The sequence below is a fragment of the Perca fluviatilis genome, chromosome 6 (assembly GCF_010015445.1).
Source record: "Perca fluviatilis chromosome 6, GENO_Pfluv_1.0, whole genome shotgun sequence".
Lineage (NCBI taxonomy): Eukaryota > Metazoa > Chordata > Actinopteri > Perciformes > Percidae > Perca > Perca fluviatilis.
Window position 1 is genome coordinate 37,654,782 of NC_053117.1, and position 18,985 is coordinate 37,673,766.

An 18,985-nucleotide genomic window follows, 5' to 3' on the forward strand; every position below is an offset into this window, starting at 1 on the left:
GTATTTTGTGAAGACAAACGGCTTCTAATAAAGGAATAGGTTCTGACTAGGGCTGCAACTAACGGTTCATTTCATTGTCGACTTAATCTCTCCATTATTTTCTCGATGAACCGATTAGTTGTTTGGTCGTTAAAATGTCAGAAATGTTTCCCCAAAAAGCCCAAGACGACGTCCTCAAATGTCTCGTTTCGTCCACAACTCAAAAGATATTCAGTTTACTGTCACAGAGGAGAGAAGAAAAAAATATTCACATTTAAGAAGCTGGAATCGGAGGATTTTTTTCACTTTTGTTTTTTCATAAAAAAATGACAAAAGCGTTTAATCGATTATCAAAATAGTTGGCGATTAATTTAATAGCTGGCGACTAATCGATTAAGCTTCGCAGCTCTACTTCTGACATCTTTGCTCTAGTTCTGACATCTTTGTGCTGTAAATAACCTCTCAAATTCCTCTCAAACGTGGAGGAGAGTGGAGTGCTGACAGTTTTGCATACACAGGAAACCCCCCCTGCCTGACATCAGTGTGGGTCGGGGGTACAGTTGTGCGTTTTACGTGCCGATCGATTGCCAGGCCAACGCTCCCAGACGACCTCCTGCCCAACATGCAGCCGCTCCCAAGGCCACCGCGGCCGCCACGGCCAGGCTGGCCTTCAGCACAGCGCCGGGGGGTCTGCTGAAGCGGGCGGGGGCCATGCACGCCAACATGGCCACAGTCACGGTCAGGGTGAACACAATGGAGACGGCCGTGTTAATGGCCACGATCTGTCCGAACTTGGCGAAAGGCACAATGACACAGAAGAAGAGGGGGACTGTGGAGATCACCGTGGTGACGGCGCTGGACACTATGGCAACGCCCACATGGTTCACCGCCTCCAGGGTCCGCCTCTGCCTCTCGGCCCGAGGCTCCTGCAAACAAAACACAGATTAACACTGCAGGAGCAGAGGCTGTTTTTGTCATTTATTAGGGCTGCTGCTAACGATCATTTTCATTGGCGATTAATCTGTCGATTATTTTCTGTATTAATCGATTAGTTGTTTGGTCTTTAAAATGTCAGAAAATGGTGAAAAAATGGGGATCAGCGTTTCCTAAAAGCCCAAGAGGGCGTCCTCAAATGTCTTGTTTCTCCACAACTCAAAGATATTCAGTTTCCTGTCACAGAGGAGCGAAGACACTAGAAACATATTCACATTTAACAAGCGGACATCAGAGAATTTTGTACTTTTTTTGTACAAAATCTCAAAGCGATTAATCGTTTATCAAAATAGTTGGCGATTCATTCAATAGTTGACAACTAATCGATTAATCTGTGCAGCTCTACTTTTTATTCATGAGCCTTCAGGGCGCTTCTCGCCTTAATAAAATCCAAAAAATCTTAGTCGTTGGCTTGTTTAAGCATGTGTGCAAACAGGAAACAAGCTGTGGGAGTTTTTCTAATGGCTCATAATTGTTCAAACAAATTCACACTCCCCGTACCAAGTTAGGAGCAGGCGTAGAGGGCGCGGTCTCCCCAGCCAGCAGGTATCCCTCCACCAGGTGCAGACAGTAATCCACAGAAGATCCCACAAGTATAGACAGAGAGATGGCCTCCACTGCTCCCATCTCCCAGCCCAGCCAATACATGACCGCCACCACCAGGCAGATCACGCCTGTAAGAGGCCAAAAACTCACAATTCAATCATTTCAATTTCATTTGTCACATTAAATCAGAGGAGGTACAATTCCAGTGAAATGTAATCCCATCTGCTCCTTCAACTTGTTCACGATTCATCATAAAGCAGAATGTGGCCGTCAGATCGGCACGCAGAAAGAGAAACACATTTTGTCTGGCATTGCCAGCTCTATCTCCACAGCGTTGTGGAGTAAGGTCTGGCTACACCACAGATGCATTCTGGGATAGGAGAAAAAAAAACGCTATTTAAATTAGCTGGATACATGATACTAGATTATTTTTTGGGGGCTTTTTCCCTTTATTATGAAGTGACAGTGGATAGACTTGAAAGGGGGAGAGAGATGGGGGATGACACGCAGCAAAGGGCAGCAGGTCGGATTGGAACCCGCGCCACTGCAAAGGACTAAGCCAGCTGGATACATGGTTAAACCTCATTAGCTCTTACCAGTGTATTTCTGTGTGTACTTCGTCCACAGCAATCCCACCAATCGGTCCCAAAACGTCCCAGTTAGAGAGGAAATGCTCTAAACATATTCTTTGTAAATAGTTACAATCATTCCCTGAAAGAACCGAGCAGGCCTGCCTTGTTGCACGACCAAAAACTTGACATTTTCAGCGTGTAGCTCGCAAGCTCGAAGGTTGTTGTTGATTCCCGTAGCGATGGGATTTTGAGAACAGCAGCACACAGAGAGCGGACATCCGGTCAGGTTTATCCTGGAAATGTACTTTTGTTGATCCAGACTACCACACATTACACACATGATCCCAACCCAGGCTTGAATATTCCATTTTAAAATCCATTTCTGAGTAACTAATCTCTTACCTAGGATGGTTATGAGTACTGGGAGCAGCAGCATAGGATGTGCAGTAAACACGGACACAGCTGCCACGCAGATGGCCAGAGACAGCAGCAGGCTCCAGAGGGCACTCTCCACACCTACAAACACACCACAGAGCTCAACAGTGACTGCGTTCCAAATCGCATACTTTTAGGAAGTACTGCAGCTGCTCTTCAAAGTATACAGTGTTGCAAGCAGTATGCATACAATCTGCACATACCAGGTCTTCATTAATAATTACTAATTCTAAGAATTAAGGGTCAGAATAGCCAGAAAAGCATGCTGTCTTGCATACTGCAAAATCTGACAGTTAGTAAATTCTGACAGTGATGCAGTTGGACGCAAGTCGCTTTGGATAAAAGCGTCCGCTAAATGACATGTAATGTAATGTAAAATACTTCACTTAAACTTAAAAATAGAAACGTCAGACAATTTGTGGCTCTCATCCTCAACATGTGTTGTGTTTAAAGAAAGTTGGAGAACAATTTGATACAAAACAGGATGTATGCTCTACAGGATGTTGTTTTTTCCCCTTCCTACTATCAGGTTTCTTCCAGATGATGTACAGATTTTTAGGCATTCTATTATCTCAGTTGGCCTTAAAAAAAAAAATGATAATAGCTGCTGTAAATGGGTGGGGTGGGGGGGTGGGGGGGGAAAGCATGCCCCCGGACCCCCCTAAGTTTGGGCGGCGCTACAATGTCTACAACGTCTGGCTCTGCCCCTGATCCTGGTATTTTTGGCATCCTGCATTTGACATAATATGTACTGGGACATACTTAATCTTTTCCTGGAACACAAGATAGTATGTGAGTATGAGTATTACTGCGAGGATTGCCAGATTAATCCCTCTTCAGTTTGCTGAAAACATCTCTTTGACACGCAGCTCCACTTCACGCTCACCTATGATTTCCATGAAGATCTGCTTCCAGTGCTCGCAGGTCTGGAAACCCCGTTGCAGAGCGGAGGACTGCGGGAGGGAGGCCAGCTGCTCCTGGATGAAGTTCTCCCACTGGAGGAAGTCGGAGTAGGTCTGAAAGGAGGACTTGCCCTTGTATGTGGTCTGGGGAGAGAAGAGAGGTAGAGCGTCGGGCAAAGTGAACTGGAAAGGTGCCGCTCTGTGATGCGCGAAGATGAAAAGCTGGAAGAGGAAGGGACTTACAGACTCAAAGGCCATGGACAGCCAGCAGACCTTGCCTCCGTGTATTCCCACCGCTCCGTGGGAGAGCTGCCCCGGCAGCAGGTTGGGCTCGGGGAGAGAGTGGCACTCCGGATGGAGCAGAGGCACAATAGAAGACAGTTTGTTACCTGAAGAACGGAAGAGATCGGAGAGCTTCTTGGAACTTACAGTATATTAGCGATAAAAAGGCGGTGCTCTTTGGCATGAACAAATCCAGTAGACATCAAAGAAGCCAAGGCACTCATCTTTTACAAAAAATATATATAAAATGTCTTTAATGCATAATAAGATAAAAACCGTATTATCTTATTCTATTCAGAATGTGCCAGATGCATTTAAGGCCTTTTATATTTTTTTTTCGTAAAAGACGAGTGCCTTGGCTTCTTCCTTGATGTCTATACAGTTCCACCTGCAAAGAACAGAAGAAAGGACAGAACCTTTTACACCCTTTTACACTCACTCTCTATTAATAATTCATATAATAATCATAATAGACATTATCTATTATAGCCCCTTTCATGCAGAAAGCGTAGCTCAAAGTGCTTTACAACAAAGTGGAGCTACCGCACTAACAAAGATCCATTAAGAAAATAAAAGCAGTTACAAAATATTCAAATGACCAACAAATAACAGAGGCTGCAAATATATGCCAAGAACAATATAATATGTAAAATTTAAAAAACACAAGGGAAAGCAAAGGAATGACAATTAGTTAAAAGCAGTGCTGAATAAATACGTTTTCAATAAAAAAAAATGCCTTGCATCTGATAGCTTTGGGTAGCGAATTTCACAGTTTTGGTGCATAGTTACAAACCGTTTTTTTTACCCAGTTGTTATGTAACAGTTTTGTGCTATAAAGTTTGTAAAAAATAAGGTTTTAGGGCTGCAACTACTGATTATTTTCAATATCGTATCAGTCCTCCATTGATTGATGTATTATTTGTTTTATAAAATGTCAGAAAAGAAGTGAAAAATGTACAATTTCCCAAACCCCAAGTTAACATCTTCAGATGTTTGGATTTTTAGGATGATTTTGTCCAAGCAACAATCCAAAACCCCAAAATATTCAATTTGCTATTAAAGAGGAAAAAGGAAAACCAGCAGATATTCCCATTTAAGAAGTTGGAAGTTGCTAAAAAAAAATGGCTTTAACAATCAACTCGATGGATTGATCTATAATGTTTATGTTATTGTTTCACGATGTTTAATGGTAATGGTGAATTGTGTTGGGGGTGTTACCTGAAGGCAAACACTGCGCTCCTCCTGGCTTCACAAGGTGTGTGTTTGCACTAATAGCTTTGCAGATTTTGCAGAGATGCCCCATTTCCTGGAAAACATCAAAGTCTGGGTCCAATATAATGCTGCCCTTTGGAGAGAATTAAACACAACGTCAGCCACACGATGAGAACATCTTTCAGACATCTGGCTCTGCTTTATTTCTGGTGATGATTAAGATACACTGACACACTGACCATATCTCCGATAACGTGGTTGTCCCGGTTTCCGGTTCGGTTGACTCCCAAGATGCCAAAGACGACAAAAACCATCGCCCCGGTGTCCACCAGAGGACGCACCGCCGGCTGGCCACACGCCCCGCCACCGCAGGGGTTGAAGCCAAACGTTTTGGATGCTTTCGTTTTGGCAGCAGAAGAGGGATCTTTGAAAAAAAAAAAAAGAACCAGAGGAAAATCTCTCAGTGGGCCTTTTTTTTTATACAGTGTCAAAATATGCGTATAACTCTGTGGTGTGGAAAAACTCCTCCAGAGGTGTTTTATAAGGTGCCACTTTGAGAAGCTAGTATATTTCAAAGAAGTGTTATTTTCTCTATTTTGCAGACTCAAAGTGAGAATGAATAACATAAAAAAAAAAAATACATTTCAGCATGTGTGATGTGACACATCAGGGTCGGCCCGTGGCATAGGCAGTATAGGCAAATGCTGGGGGGGGTGGGGCAGTCCAAATGAGTAAAGAGAAGTTAAAGATAACAAAAAAAACGTCAAAAATGTCATTAGAAACGTTGAAAAAAAGGGACCAAAAAAATCGGAAAAAAGGCCAACAATGTCAAAAACAAAATAATATGTCAGAACAAACATAAATTTCGAAAAATATATATATATATTTTTTCGAAAACAAAGAACAAAAACGTTGAAAAAAGCATTGAAAACCCCCCCGACAACAAAAGAAAGCGGACAGTCCAAATGAGTAAAGGGAAGTTAAAGATAACCAGAAAAAAACGTCAAAAATGTCGTTAGAAACGTTGGAAAAAAAGAGACCAAAAAAATCGGAAAAAAGGGCCAACAATGTCAAAAAAAAAAATAATGTCAGAACAAACATAAATTTCGAAAAAAAAATATACATTTTTTTCGAAAACAAAGAACAAAAACGTTGAAAAAAGCATTGAAAACCCCCCGACAACAACGCCAAAAGAAAGCGGACAGTCCAAAGGAGTGAAGGGAAGTTAAAGATAACAAGAAAGAAAACGCCAAAAATGTCGTTAGAAAAGTTGAAAAAAAGAGACCAAAAAAATCGGAAAAAAGGCCAACGATGTCGAAAAAAAACAAACAACAAAAATATCTTTTTTTCGAAAACAAAAGGACAAAAACGTTGAAAAAAGCATTGAAAACCCCTCCGACAAAAACGTCAAAAAAAGCCACAAAATCTATGCAGTGAGAAAAAAAGTTCTCATTGGGGCTGACAAACTGCGATGCTCGCTCACCACTGGGAAGAGGGGTATAAAAGGTTCCCTGCGTGGGTCCATCGGGCCCAGAACTGATGCCGCAGCCAGGCGGGTCGACGCACACGCGGCTGGGATGAGGTCTCAGGCGGCGCTGGGCGAAGCGAAGTCTCCTGAAAAGGTCAAAGCAGAGCTGAAATGACCGACTGTCCACTAGAACGACATGACAGGAATGACTTTCGATTCTTTTCATCCGTATTTTTCACCTGCTGTGCTGCTGCAGAGACGACGCTACATAAAAGGAAAACTCTGGCGCCCAGCCGTGGCGGGGTTCACACGAGGTGGATGTGATCATCCAGCTGGGGTACGGGTGGTACACATGGGAAACACACACTGTCATTCTGCTGGTGTAATTGCTGCGGGGCTGATTATAAGCCTATTCAGATAAAACAAGATTAGTTATAAGCCGCTTTAGTCGCACATATGGCAGTTGGGGGAGACATAACGTTACAGCTAATTATATTGCTGTTATTACTTTTTTTTTTTTTTTTGCTCTCTAACCTGAAATGACGACACCTCTTCGTGCTCTGTGCTGCACAGTTTCCACGGGGACGGAGCGCTGGCGTTGAGGGAGAAGCGGTAAAGGGTTGTAGACGCTCCGAGGTCCAACTTTGATATGTACACCGTCAGTAAAGACTCTGAAAAAACAGCACAAAGTACAATATTTTAAAGTGGGGGAAGGTATTAAATGAGAGAGAAAGTGATTTGTATGTGCTGAATGTTTGACCTGTTTGGTTGGGGCTTGAATTTAGTGTGACAGCGCTCCGTGGGGCAGATGAAGTCGTTTTGCTCGGGCTCTGCTGATGCGTGGAGAACTTAAACGCTGAGGAGGAAGTGTGTGTGTACAAGGGATGGGGCTTTTCCATGAACACACCTGCAGCAGAACGCAACACATGCCATTTAGAAAAATCTGTGAAGTTAACTGGGTGAGTTTTCAATATGTTCTGAAAGCACTGATCAGGCCTACACAAGCTGAAATAGTTTCAAAAGGTGTAACAGTGTTTATTATATTACAAAAATATAGGCAAGACCTTATCAAAAGTGCAACTTTTAACATCAAAGGAACAAGGGTTCAGCACGTATTGCCGCCTTTAGCAGCAACTTCTTTCCTGCACGTTCTGCAGACAGGATAACTGTCTTCAATCAACTGTCTTCGGGCATTTTTATAATAACCAAAATATGCCCATGCTTCAGACTTCGTCCTCTTATGGCGTTTTTCCATCACATGGTACCTGCTCGACTCGACGCTACTCTACTCGCCTTTTTTGGTTTTCCATTATGAAAAAAAGTCCCTGGTACCTGCTAACAGGTACTTTTTTTTTAGTATCACCTCTGTCCAGGTTCAAAGCGAGCTGAGGCGATACCAAAAGGTGAAGTGAAGACCTGCAGACTGCTGATTGGTCAGAGAGAATCGTCACTAATCACTGCGTCATCATTGCTAGTGACAGACGGGGGCGTCCTGAACAAACCCGCCGTTTTTAAATAGTTTAGCCAGCTGTGTGTTTTTTTTTTTTTGCTGCCTCCAGCTAGTTTTGAAACTAAATTAGTTTTCTGGCTGTGGCAACAGCCACATGCCGAGAGTGTGTGTGTGTGTCGCGTTATGTCACAGCAGTTTCCTGCGGCGTCGCTATGACGACCAGCCACGCTCGCCTCAGGCATGAGTCGGTACTAAATCTGCTATGGAAAAAGGAGGACGGGGGCATCGAGCCGAGTAGAGTAGAGCAGGTAGCATGTAAAGGAGGGCTGATAAATGTCCTGAGCGCTGTCATCTCCTCCTTCCGCCATGATTCCAACTTTACGTTGTACGCTACGCAGTGCGCCGGCGCAGCGACTTCAGGAGCCTCAGATGAAGCTGGGAAGGATTAAACACACCGTTTCCACACCGTGGTAATCCCACCGCGATAATAACGATATTTTAAATGAAAACGGCAATTGTTATCGCCAACATTTATATCGTGGTCCACCGTTACACCGGTAATCGTTCCATCCCTAGTTCACACGCAGTTTGAAAACCTGATTCTATTCAGTCTCACCTGAACACATGGGGCAGGAGATGCCCTGACCGCTGAGGTTGCTCCTCAGAGCCAGCAGCGTTTGAAGATTCGTGTCCCGGCGGAAAAGAAGGGGGGCGTGAGTGGCCGGCCTCAGGAGACAGCAGCAGCCGGCAGATAAGACCAGAACCAGGAGGAAGACGCCTGCGCCGACAGGAAGAAAGTGATGAATGATGGCAGAGAGGAGGGTCTGATGGAGCAGATAGAGCAGCTGAGAGACACATCAGGAGCAAGGATCAATTACAGCCCCTCCTTAGAAGAGTGGAAGATAAATACTTGCTCTTCCTCTGACAGACTAAATCCTCTTAGGTCACACAGAGGCGAGCTGGAGGTTACTCTCACGTCTAAATCACAGATCAAGATCTTGTCTGATAATATCTGTGAGAACCAAACTCACAGATATAGAAATGACAACGTTTCTTCAGTATAAATTCTGAGTGTCAAACTGTGTGAGTTCGTGGGCCGGGTTGGCTCAGTTGGGAGAGCAGGCGCACATATACAGAGAGGTTTATGCCTCGACGCAGAGGTCCAGGGTTCGAGTCCGACCTGTGACGATTTCCTGCATGTCTTCCCCCCTCTCTCTCTCCTCTTTCTCACCTAGCTGTCCTGTCCATTAAAAAGGCGGAAATGCCCCAAAAAATAATCTTCAAATAACCCTGTGTGAGTTCAGTCACACTTCATTTGAAGGGGTGTGCATAAGACAGACATGACACCGGTTATGAACATGAAGGAGTCTTTATGAATGTTCATGACTGTTTTAAGTGTCATTCGGTAGATGATGACAGTTAAAATTGCAAAGTTTATTTATTTATTTTTTTGTTATTATTATTGCTGGCCTGTAACACCGTTCATGAACATGAAGGAGTCTTTATGAATGTTTATGACTGTTGTCATCAGGGGTCATTCGGTAAATTATGATACGCAACGCAAAGTTGGCATCGTTTGAGATGTTTGTGTTATGCCAACTTGACATTAGGCGAGACAACATAGCCTGTCATGAATATGTGATAGCAGACTTAACTTAAAGAAACTATTGAGCTTTATGTGTTAACTTTACATTAAACTGTCATAAGTGGTTGGTTTTGACGTTGTCATGAGACCATTATAATTGTGTCATGAATAATTCCCTTGAGTGAAAGAAGTTGGACTTGTCATAAAGATGTCATAAAGTTTGATTTCACTATCAAATGCTTTTATAACCGTGTCCTGAATATAGAGGCCGCAACTAATGATTAGTTTCATTGTCGATTTAGCGATTAGTTGTCAGGTCTATAAAATGGTGAAAAATGTGGATCAGTGTTTCCCAAAGCCCAAGATGACGTCCTCAAATGTCTTGTTTTGTCCCCAACTCAAAGATATTCAGTTTACTGTCACAGAGGAGAGAAGAGACTAGAATATTTTCACATTTAACAAGCTGGAATCAGAGAATCTTTAAAAAAACGACTCAAACTGATTAATCTGCAATTCATTTAATAGTTGACAGCTCTACATGAATAATTCCCTTGACCTCAACCAAAGTGGAACTTGTATTTAAGATGTCATAACTGTTATAAGTCCAGTTTGTCGACAGTGAATGCAGCAGTACTGAGGAGATTTACCGAGTTTGTCTTGCTTAACCCTCCTGTTGTCCTCGGCTCCAATTTGACCCATTTTCAAAAAGTTTCTATATCAGAAATGTTGTTTTCTTTCAACCAAATTGTCAAAAGAAATAACGTGGATGGTTCCGTACAACGCTCTTCACAAGTAAATTAAATGATCAGCTCACTACTTTCATTGAATTTGGGCGTTTTATTCAATTTTATAGCATTTGAAAAAAAAAACTGATAAAAGAACGTCAGGAAAAGCGCAGAAAAAAATCATCAAAAACATCAGAAACAGAAAAAAAAATCAAAAAAATCTGAAAAAGTGACAAAAAACTTGGAAGAAAAGTGACTAAAACGTCAAAACATTTCCAAAACATCGTGAAAAGCGACAAAAGTGTCAAAAAAAGACGACCAAAACTCTGAAAAAAAGTTTCAATTTTTACACAGAGAAGCAAAGCTGCACGGTCGACGGGAAGACAACACAAGGGTTAATGTCAAGTTGTCATAACACAAACATCTCAAACAATGTCACCTTTTCAATAAAAGTGTCCTAAATTTACCGAATGACACTTGTGACACGAGTTCATTATGGCAACAGTCATAAACATTTATTCAGACTCCTTCCTTTTCATGACCGGTGCCATGTCATAGTTATGACAGTGTCGTGTCAGTCATACGGTAGGGTTCCACACAGCGAAACACCTCGCGAATTTCGGCCAGCGAAAGTTTGCCTCGGGGGGCGTGGTCGCGAAAACAACACGCAAGACCGCAACATTTTTTTAAATGTCCCGGGCTGTCAGAAGACAGGGCGGTAAAAATGCACAGCAGCAAACCATCAGTAAAATGTTAGCTCATAAATGCTCTGGTAACCTGGCTATGTAGCCTAGCTGCCTTGCTATGCTTACAATGAAATGCAATGTCCGAACATGCTAGCGGGTGACCTGTCGGCTAGCTGAATCATTTTGAGTGTTTAAACTATCTCCAGTGGTCTATTTGGTGGTGTGTGTTCGCCCTGTTTAAGTTCGTGTGACATATAAACAACAATCCGTGTTGCTACAAGCGTCAATGTTTGCCAATAAAACATGTAATCAAACAAAGGCACAAGTAGCCTAGCTAGCTAGCTACCTGGCTAGGCTACAATGAAATCCAATGTCCGAACATGCTAGCGATTAGCCTGTCGGCTAGCTGAAAAGTTTGAGTGTTTAAACTAACATATACAGTGATCTATTTAGTGGTGTATGTGCCCTAATTAAGTTTGTGTGTCATATAAAACACAATTCGTGTTGATAGAAGTACCGATGTTCGTGTAGAAACATTTTAATCACATCAACATTTTCATGATACTGCGCTGATGACCTCCGCCATCTTGGTCAGACTTTTTTTGTAACTCCCGCCTCCAAACACAAACACGCGGACCTGATTGGTTCTCGAGTGGTCCTCATTTGAATAAAGTTAAACTTTCGTCAACTTTATTTCGCTCCCCTCGGCGATTCGCTCTCATCTCGCTCAATCAGGGCGAATTTCGTCTCCATTCAACCTCAATGAGAGCAAAGCGAAATTTCGCTGTGTGGAAACCTAGCGTTATGCACACCCCTTCAAATAAAGTGTTACCTTGAGTGATCAGCGTTTTACATCAAATCTCACCTAGAACAGCTTTTCGTCGCTCCACAGCTGGCTCGGCCACTAAATGCTTCAGGCCCCACCGGAGATTTGTGCTCACCACACCCACGTGCTGCTGCCCTGAAGGGGACGGAGGTGTCTCCACCGACAGGGAAAGAATGGCCGCGTCGCCGTCCGTGTCACCCGCGCCTAGCCGAGACAAAGACAGCGGGCTTAGTGGTGCCTGGACAGCAGCGTTTCACAACCCGAGAGACTCATTCCCTTCTCGAGACAATAATCTCACCTGGCTCCATCTCCACTGACAGAAGCGCCACATCATCGTCATCGTCTGACAACGGGCTGTGGCTCGCCGACAGGCCCGACAACAGCTTCCAGCTTCAGAGGGAGGACGCAGTTTTAGCGAGATAGACAGCTGAAGGGGATTACACCGCGCCGGTGGTGTGTCGCGCGGCATGCACAAATAAAATCTCACACAAAAGCCAGGAGACAATGCCTCACCAATTCAACCAGGCGTGTTCCTGAGGCGCCACGCACTCGGTCCAGATACACAGGGCGGCAGGCATCAGGGCGGACACCCAAAACCAGCAGCAGCTGACAATGAGGGCCATGAATAGGCCAAAGTCATGCACGGCTGGGATCTATGTGTCAGTTAAATGAAGCACAGGGTAAAAGACCTTGAAACATTCAATTTTTGCTTATCTTGTGAAAAAAAAAAATAAAAGGCCTTTTGCTGAGAGAGGCACTTCTATTCATCCATAGCAGGGGAGTCATTTATAGTCCCTGTACAGATTCTATTACCGGCAGGATTTCTCCTCTATGATTACCTGAGAGAAGGTGTTAGCAGCGTAGGCAGCTGCGGTAGTGAAGGAGGTGAGGAAAGTAGCTCGGCCGGCCGTTTTAATTGTGTAGATCATTCGCTGCTGCGGCTGACGTAGATGAGAAGCCTGTCGGAAGGTGCTGATGAACACAAATACATCATCCACACCTGAGCAACAGGGAGAGAACAAAAGATTATTATTACATATTATTGTAAATGTACTGTAAAAGGATTTTTTTTCTTCTTTAACTTCAGTATTTTTTAACCTGGACCATGTTTTTCCATGTTTTTGTGTCTGAGTGATTAATGGGAACAACTTTTTCTTTTCTTTTTTTTAATTAGACCAGTATGGAGCAAGGTGACTGCTGTTGGCAGCGGAGAAACAAGCTGCTTGTGTAACTTTAATGGAAAGTTGCACACCTTCAATTTCTGTCCACTAAAAATGCTGTTATTGCCGCTGACAGGCTCAGATTATTATTCTAAGTGTCTGACATTATAGAAAGGATCCCTACAGAGATACTGTAGACCTTTTTGTTAAAGAGTAAGATCCTTTTTGTTTAACATCAAACAGCCCTGAAATCACCATCGGCAAACTCGCCAGACTCTAAATAAAAAATAGCATATTTCCACATGTAAATGGGTGAATTAAGGGTTTATTTCAACCAAACCAGAGTGGTGATTGTTGGTGGAAAGACGAACCAAGACAGCTTTTGATAGTTTTATTTAGTTTCTGTCGTCTTTGAATGAAGTGTGTTTTACGATGATACAATTACTGATTATTTACATGGAGTCTGGTGGGTTTGGTGATTTCTGGGCTGGTTCATGTTAAAAAAAAAAGGATTTTACTCTTTAACAAAAAGGTCTATCTCTGTAGGGATCCTTTCCATAATGTTGTCACATTCATAGAATAATAATCTGAGTCAGTCAGTGGCAAAAACAGAACTTTTACTGAACGGAAATTGACGGTGTGCAATTGCCCATTAACGTTACATTGCAGCTTGTTTCAACGGTCTGATTGTTGTTCCCATTAGTCACTTGGACACAAAAACACCAGCAAATAGGGCCCAGGTTGAAAATTACCGACGTTACCCTTTAAAGGAATAGTTTGACATTTTGGAAAAATACACTTCACTTTCCTGCTGAGAATTAGATGAGCTCTAGATCTATAGATGCCACTCCGATGTCCGAGAGTGGTGTCAATCATCTCATCTAACTCTCAGCAAGGATACAAATAAGTAATAAATATTTCCCGCTTATGTAAAACTATTCCTATAATGGACAAATTGTTGTATTTCTTTTTCCGTACCAATTCCGATAATAACAAAGGCTGCAACTCCATTGAGAATGCCCAGGTACCTCACGCCAAAGACAACATGGTACAAGAACAGAGCCATCAGGCAGCTCAGTCCAATGCTAGCGAGTCCGAAGAGAGTCAGAAACACTACAGAGAGACAAGAAAACAACACGGAGCTTGTAAACATTCATGTGCTACCAAATGATGTCACACCCGAGATGAATGCTTTCCATTTACAAGATTTTTCATTGTGGGGTTTAGCTCTAGCCAGGTTAGCCATCGTTAGCAATACCAGTAGATAACAACGCATTACAGTTTTTTTGTGCATACAAACAGCGTAGCAACATGTCCACAGACAGAAGATGGACAGGAACATGTGTTTACGACTGATTTAGTGAGACACAAATAAGACAGAAGCGTTAATAACTGTATGTTACTACAGCTTTCACAACTGTTGATGCACGGGGCAGCCATGTCGGATTTTGAACTCGGGGCACTGCGAGGCTGTCCGACTTCACAGCTCAGAAACCCGAGGTCAGGGCGCGTGTTTCTGACTTTGACCTCGGAAAATCAGACTTCAGAGTACAAATGGAACGCACTATTACCATTGAGATGTGTACACAATACTGTAGGGCTGCACGATATGAGGAAAATACGCGATAATGTTGTTGAGTATCGCGTTAACAATATTACTTGCGATAAACAAACAGATATTAACATGTACTCTGCTGCTTTCAGTATTCTGCCTAAATACAACACATTGCTTGTTGAATTTAAACTAAATGAAAGGAATGAAAGTGCGGTGTTTTACTGATATTTTCTTTCAACTAAAACCAAAAAATCGCTGAGTGTCTTTCGCGATACGTCACAGCCTTTCGCCATGTGTGTATTGCACCAATTGATATTGCGATGACGATTAAAAAAAAATATATATATATATATATATATATATATATATATATATATATATATTGTGCAGTCCTAGGACAGAGCAATGCGAGTTGAAGAAAGAGCCGTTTATACTGTACCAGAAAAGGAGGTCAGGACATAGACGAGCAGAGTAATGCAGGCTCCACTGATGACAGCCAGCATCATGTCGTTGTGGAAGGTGTGTCTCACCTCATCATCAAACAGCTCTGTTCCCCCGTACAGCACCTTCACCTGGCTGGGACAAGGACAGCAACATAATGTCAAACTCCAACTGTTTGCAACAGTGTGTGGTACTGGGACAATATGCTTTTTGACCCGATGGGATTCTTTCTCGCGATGCATGGGCGCCGATTCGATTTGTATTGCGATTTTCATGTAGAAGTTCATTTCTAGAAGTATTGCGATGTTCTTTTCCTTCTTTAACCCTTGTGTTGTCTTCCCCGTCGACCATGCACCATGTTGTTTTTCTGCGTCAAAATGTTAAAAAAAAAATGTGTCCGTCTCGACATTTTTGTCACTTTTTTTTAAGTTTCTGTCAATATTTTTCTGTGCTTTTTGACGGGTTTTTTTAAGCTTTTCCCGTGTTTTTGTCACTTTTCCTGGCGTTTTTGACGATTTTCCCGACATTTTTGTCACTTTTTTCCAAGTTTTGTGTCACTTCTTTTCTGTGCTTTTTTGACATTATTTTCCTATTTTTTTTCAACGTTCTATTATCAATTTTTCTTTACATGCTATAAAATGGAATGAAACACCCAAATTCAATGAAAGTAGTGAACTGATCATTTATTTAACTTGTGAAGAGCGTTGTATGGAACATCCACGTCATTTTGTTTTAAAATTTGGTTGAAAGAAACCCAAATTTCTGATATGGGTCAGATTTGACCCGAGGAGGGTTAACAAAAACAGAAGTTCAACAATACACTAGGGACAATATATCATGAGACATTTCTAAAACTAATATTTTTTTAAGAAGAATGCACATAACATGTCAGTCAGTCTGACATTTATTTCATTTGTAGAGAGCAGAACAGAACATGGATTTTCTGCATTTTCTGCTTCGCTCTGTTTTGCTGGAAACAGATAAGATGTAGTCGCTGTCGGCGGTACAGTATCAGCAGAAAATATTTAGTTTAGTTATTGGTTAAAAAAAGTTATAAAAAATATCGATTCTAGGGAAAAGAATCAATTTTAAAATTACAAACGTGAATCAATTTTTTTCCAACCCCTAATGTGCTTATGTGTAAATAATAGGGTTGGGTTTAAAAAACATGTCCAGTTCAAATAGATTTTTATTTGAATGATCCATGTATGGGATACACATATCCAGTGTATCCCATACATAGGTTCTACTTGTGGGAAACACCAATATCGATTCATAAAAATCCTGAGATCGATCTTTTAAGAGGCTCCGATTTAAAACTAGAGTGAATATGAAAGTAGACGATCTTAGGAATCCATGTTATGCTAAATAACGCTCCAAAGTTAGGTGAAATTTTGTCGAGGGAAAAACTGCCATGGCCATTTTCACAGACGTATAGCTTTAGGTCTCCATCTCTGCTTCACACCCTCTGCATGAAAGAAAGCACTTTTACATGTTTTTGTGTCTCTATGTAACTGCTTTGGGGTCAATTCTTAACGACAGCATTATCATTTTTTATTAAGGCAGCAGGTTACAGGGTTCCTTGTGCAATTTACAGCATTAGTTCTCTGGGAATCTCTTACATATCCAAGCTAAATTGGTATTGTAACTGAAACATCCCTAATCAAATCGAAACGGAAATCAAATTGAATCGGGAACTAGTAATCAGGAACTATAATGACTATAGTGACTATAACGCAGCAAAATATTCGATTATCGTTGCTGTGTACTGCCTACCTGTCTTATATTGAGTGCTTGTTAACTTTTTCATTTGTCTGTTAGTTTAATGATTTGTTTTGTGAAGGACAGAAACTGCCTGAAAACTATGGTTAAAGTCTGCTCCAAAATCATTGGGGCCTCGCGGAGCGACTCAAACTCTCTCTGGGAGAGACAAGAAACGTGTTCTCCACAAGGCGGAGAAGTTTTATTAATCATGACCATATTTTGTAGACTGGGTAAACCCAGCCCGATCTGCCGGCGATTTGATTTCGCCCCGCAGCTCAGGCTGGAAACCTGTACGTTTATCTATCCCGCTTCCGTTACAAATTTGCAGGGAACCAATCACAAACTGGCTTATCCTCTAGGCAGACAGGACTACTACCTACATGTTGGAGAGGATGTGGACACAGTATGGCAGATCATACCCACATATTTTGGGGCTGCCCCACTCTTAAACCCTTCTGGGGAGAAGTGGAAAGCATAATTAGAGAAGTCTTTCAGTGTAAATTTAATTTGACTTGCTTATCATTCTACCTGGGTAACATGGACACTAAATTACCAAAGAAAGACAGATACCTCCTAAAAATCTTCATGGCTGCGAGCAAAAAAGCCATAACAAAAAGACGGCTCAACACAGAACCTCCCACGGTTAACAAGTGGAGAGTCATAATTAAAGATATCCAAACTATGGAACTATCTGACCTTTAGCCTCAGATTACAAAGGGACAAAGGTGATGCCCTCTGGGAAAAATGGAACGCCTATATTATAAGAAGGGGGGGATAGCCTGCCTTAATGCCTTGCATATTCCGGTTAAGGAAAACAATGACCATATTGCTGTAATCAATGGCGACCTACTCGCATCCCCACAGTTCTCATGTTTCATTCTTGTATATGTGCGCAAGTGTATGTGTGCAATTATGTACATATGAGTATGTTTCGACTTTTTAGATATATGGGAGTAAGTGAACACGTGCATGTATATGTTCAGGTGTGCAGGCATATGTGTGCATTTCTTCTTTTTGTTTCTTGTTTTTTCCTTTTTTGTTTCTTTTATTTCAATAAGGGCACTACGTGGCTAGCATTTGATTTATATCTTCACATCATATTATAAGCATACTTACTGGTATTCAGTGTATTGCTGCTACCCGTGCTTTGCACAAAAACTTGAAAAAATAAAGTCTCTAATGTGTGTGTATTGGGGATTCGCTCAACCAATCAGCACGCGTCTCCAATGTGTGCGTATGGCAATTCGCTCAACCAATCAGCGCGCAGCTCATCTAAATATTCATGAGCATACCATATTTGGAAGAAAAACTCTTGTTACAAATAGGGCCAAAACACAGGGATGCATAAGGGCCAATAAAATATCAACCAGGCCATTTTCAGCCCAACCAATGTTACATACCCCATTAGCAGACCATAAGGAACAGTGTGAAATACCCTATATAATCATTCTATCACCCCTTTAAAGGTGTCTGTAAAAAATCCATCAGACAACTGCAGTTGATTCAAAACGCTGCTGCCCGAGTCCTCGCTGGAACACATCACCCCCTGTTCTCAGAGCTTTGCACTGGCTTCCTACGAATTGATTTCAAAATAATGTTATTATTTATAGAAGCAGCTTTTAGTTCCCATGCACCACAGATCTGGAATAAACTTCCCGAAGACTTGAGATCTGCCTCGAGCCTTTGTTATTTTAAATCAAGTCTTAAAAACGTGTCTGTCTGCATTTTTGCTTTTCCTGAGCTCATTGACAGATAGTCATTCCTACACTTCTATTTCTAGGATTTCTATTTTTTGACGCTGTCTTTTTTTAAAGTAATTGTTCATTTCTTACACTGCACTGTAACTTTTATTCTTGGATTTCATCTTATTCTATTTAGCTGTGTTATATTCTCGTTAACTAATGTTTTCAGTTGTTTTTGACTGCTCCTTCGTGTTTTATGTAAAGCACTTTGAGTTGTCTTGTTGCTGAAATGTGCTACACAAATAAAGCTGCCTTATCTTCTACTGTATGCTTTTAAAGTCTTTTAAATCTACTGTTTTTGTTTTGTTTTTGTTTAATTAGGGCTGTGCAATTAATCAAATTTGAATTTCGACTCCCAATGATCACAAAAACAATGTAATCGAGAAAAAAAAGGTTATTTTGCACATTACGTTTTGCAAGTAAACTCTTATTTTGTCTTGTGTTCTGAATGAAATAAAAGAAATTAAAACAGGGAAAAGTATGAAGGGAAATTTCACTGTTGATTTCTTTCACTGTTTTTTTTTAAGTTTATTATATGCAACATCTTTCAAAAACTCACTGTGTAGTCATGTTAGATAATGATTTCAATATTGAACAAAATAATTGTGATTATGATTTTTTCTACAGTATAAACGAGCAGTTTTATGACCCGTTGTATTTTC

At 41.5% G+C, this 18,985-nt stretch overlaps 1 protein-coding gene across 4 annotated transcripts in view; it reads right to left on the minus strand.

The window, feature by feature from the left end:
- Nucleotides 1-241: 241 nt before the first annotated feature.
- The window catches only part of disp3 (dispatched RND transporter family member 3), a 29,157-nt gene continuing 10,413 nt past the window's right edge, over nt 242-18,985 (minus strand). For 3 of the 4 annotated variants that reach the window (XM_039802378.1, XM_039802376.1, XM_039802379.1), the window contains 18 exons: nt 14,816-14,952; nt 13,800-13,934; nt 12,501-12,661; nt 12,175-12,314; nt 11,960-12,051; nt 11,701-11,865; nt 8,456-8,617; nt 7,150-7,296; nt 6,924-7,060; nt 6,629-6,798; nt 6,405-6,535; nt 5,161-5,345; nt 4,928-5,054; nt 3,671-3,816; nt 3,412-3,571; nt 2,493-2,606; nt 1,474-1,646; nt 242-905 (listed from right to left, as the gene is read on the minus strand). In XM_039802378.1, coding sequence (XP_039658312.1) covers nt 549-905; nt 1,474-1,646; nt 2,493-2,606; nt 3,412-3,571; nt 3,671-3,816; nt 4,928-5,054; nt 5,161-5,345; nt 6,405-6,535; nt 6,629-6,798; nt 6,924-7,060; nt 7,150-7,296; nt 8,456-8,617; nt 11,701-11,865; nt 11,960-12,051; nt 12,175-12,314; nt 12,501-12,661; nt 13,800-13,934; nt 14,816-14,952 — 2,839 coding nt within the window. In that variant the 3' untranslated portion in view covers nt 242-548. The remainder of the gene's footprint in view (nt 906-1,473; nt 1,647-2,492; nt 2,607-3,411; nt 3,572-3,670; nt 3,817-4,927; nt 5,055-5,160; nt 5,346-6,404; nt 6,536-6,628; nt 6,799-6,923; nt 7,061-7,149; nt 7,297-8,455; nt 8,618-11,700; nt 11,866-11,959; nt 12,052-12,174; nt 12,315-12,500; nt 12,662-13,799; nt 13,935-14,815; nt 14,953-18,985) is intronic. The other variant, XM_039802380.1, reaches the window with a different exon arrangement.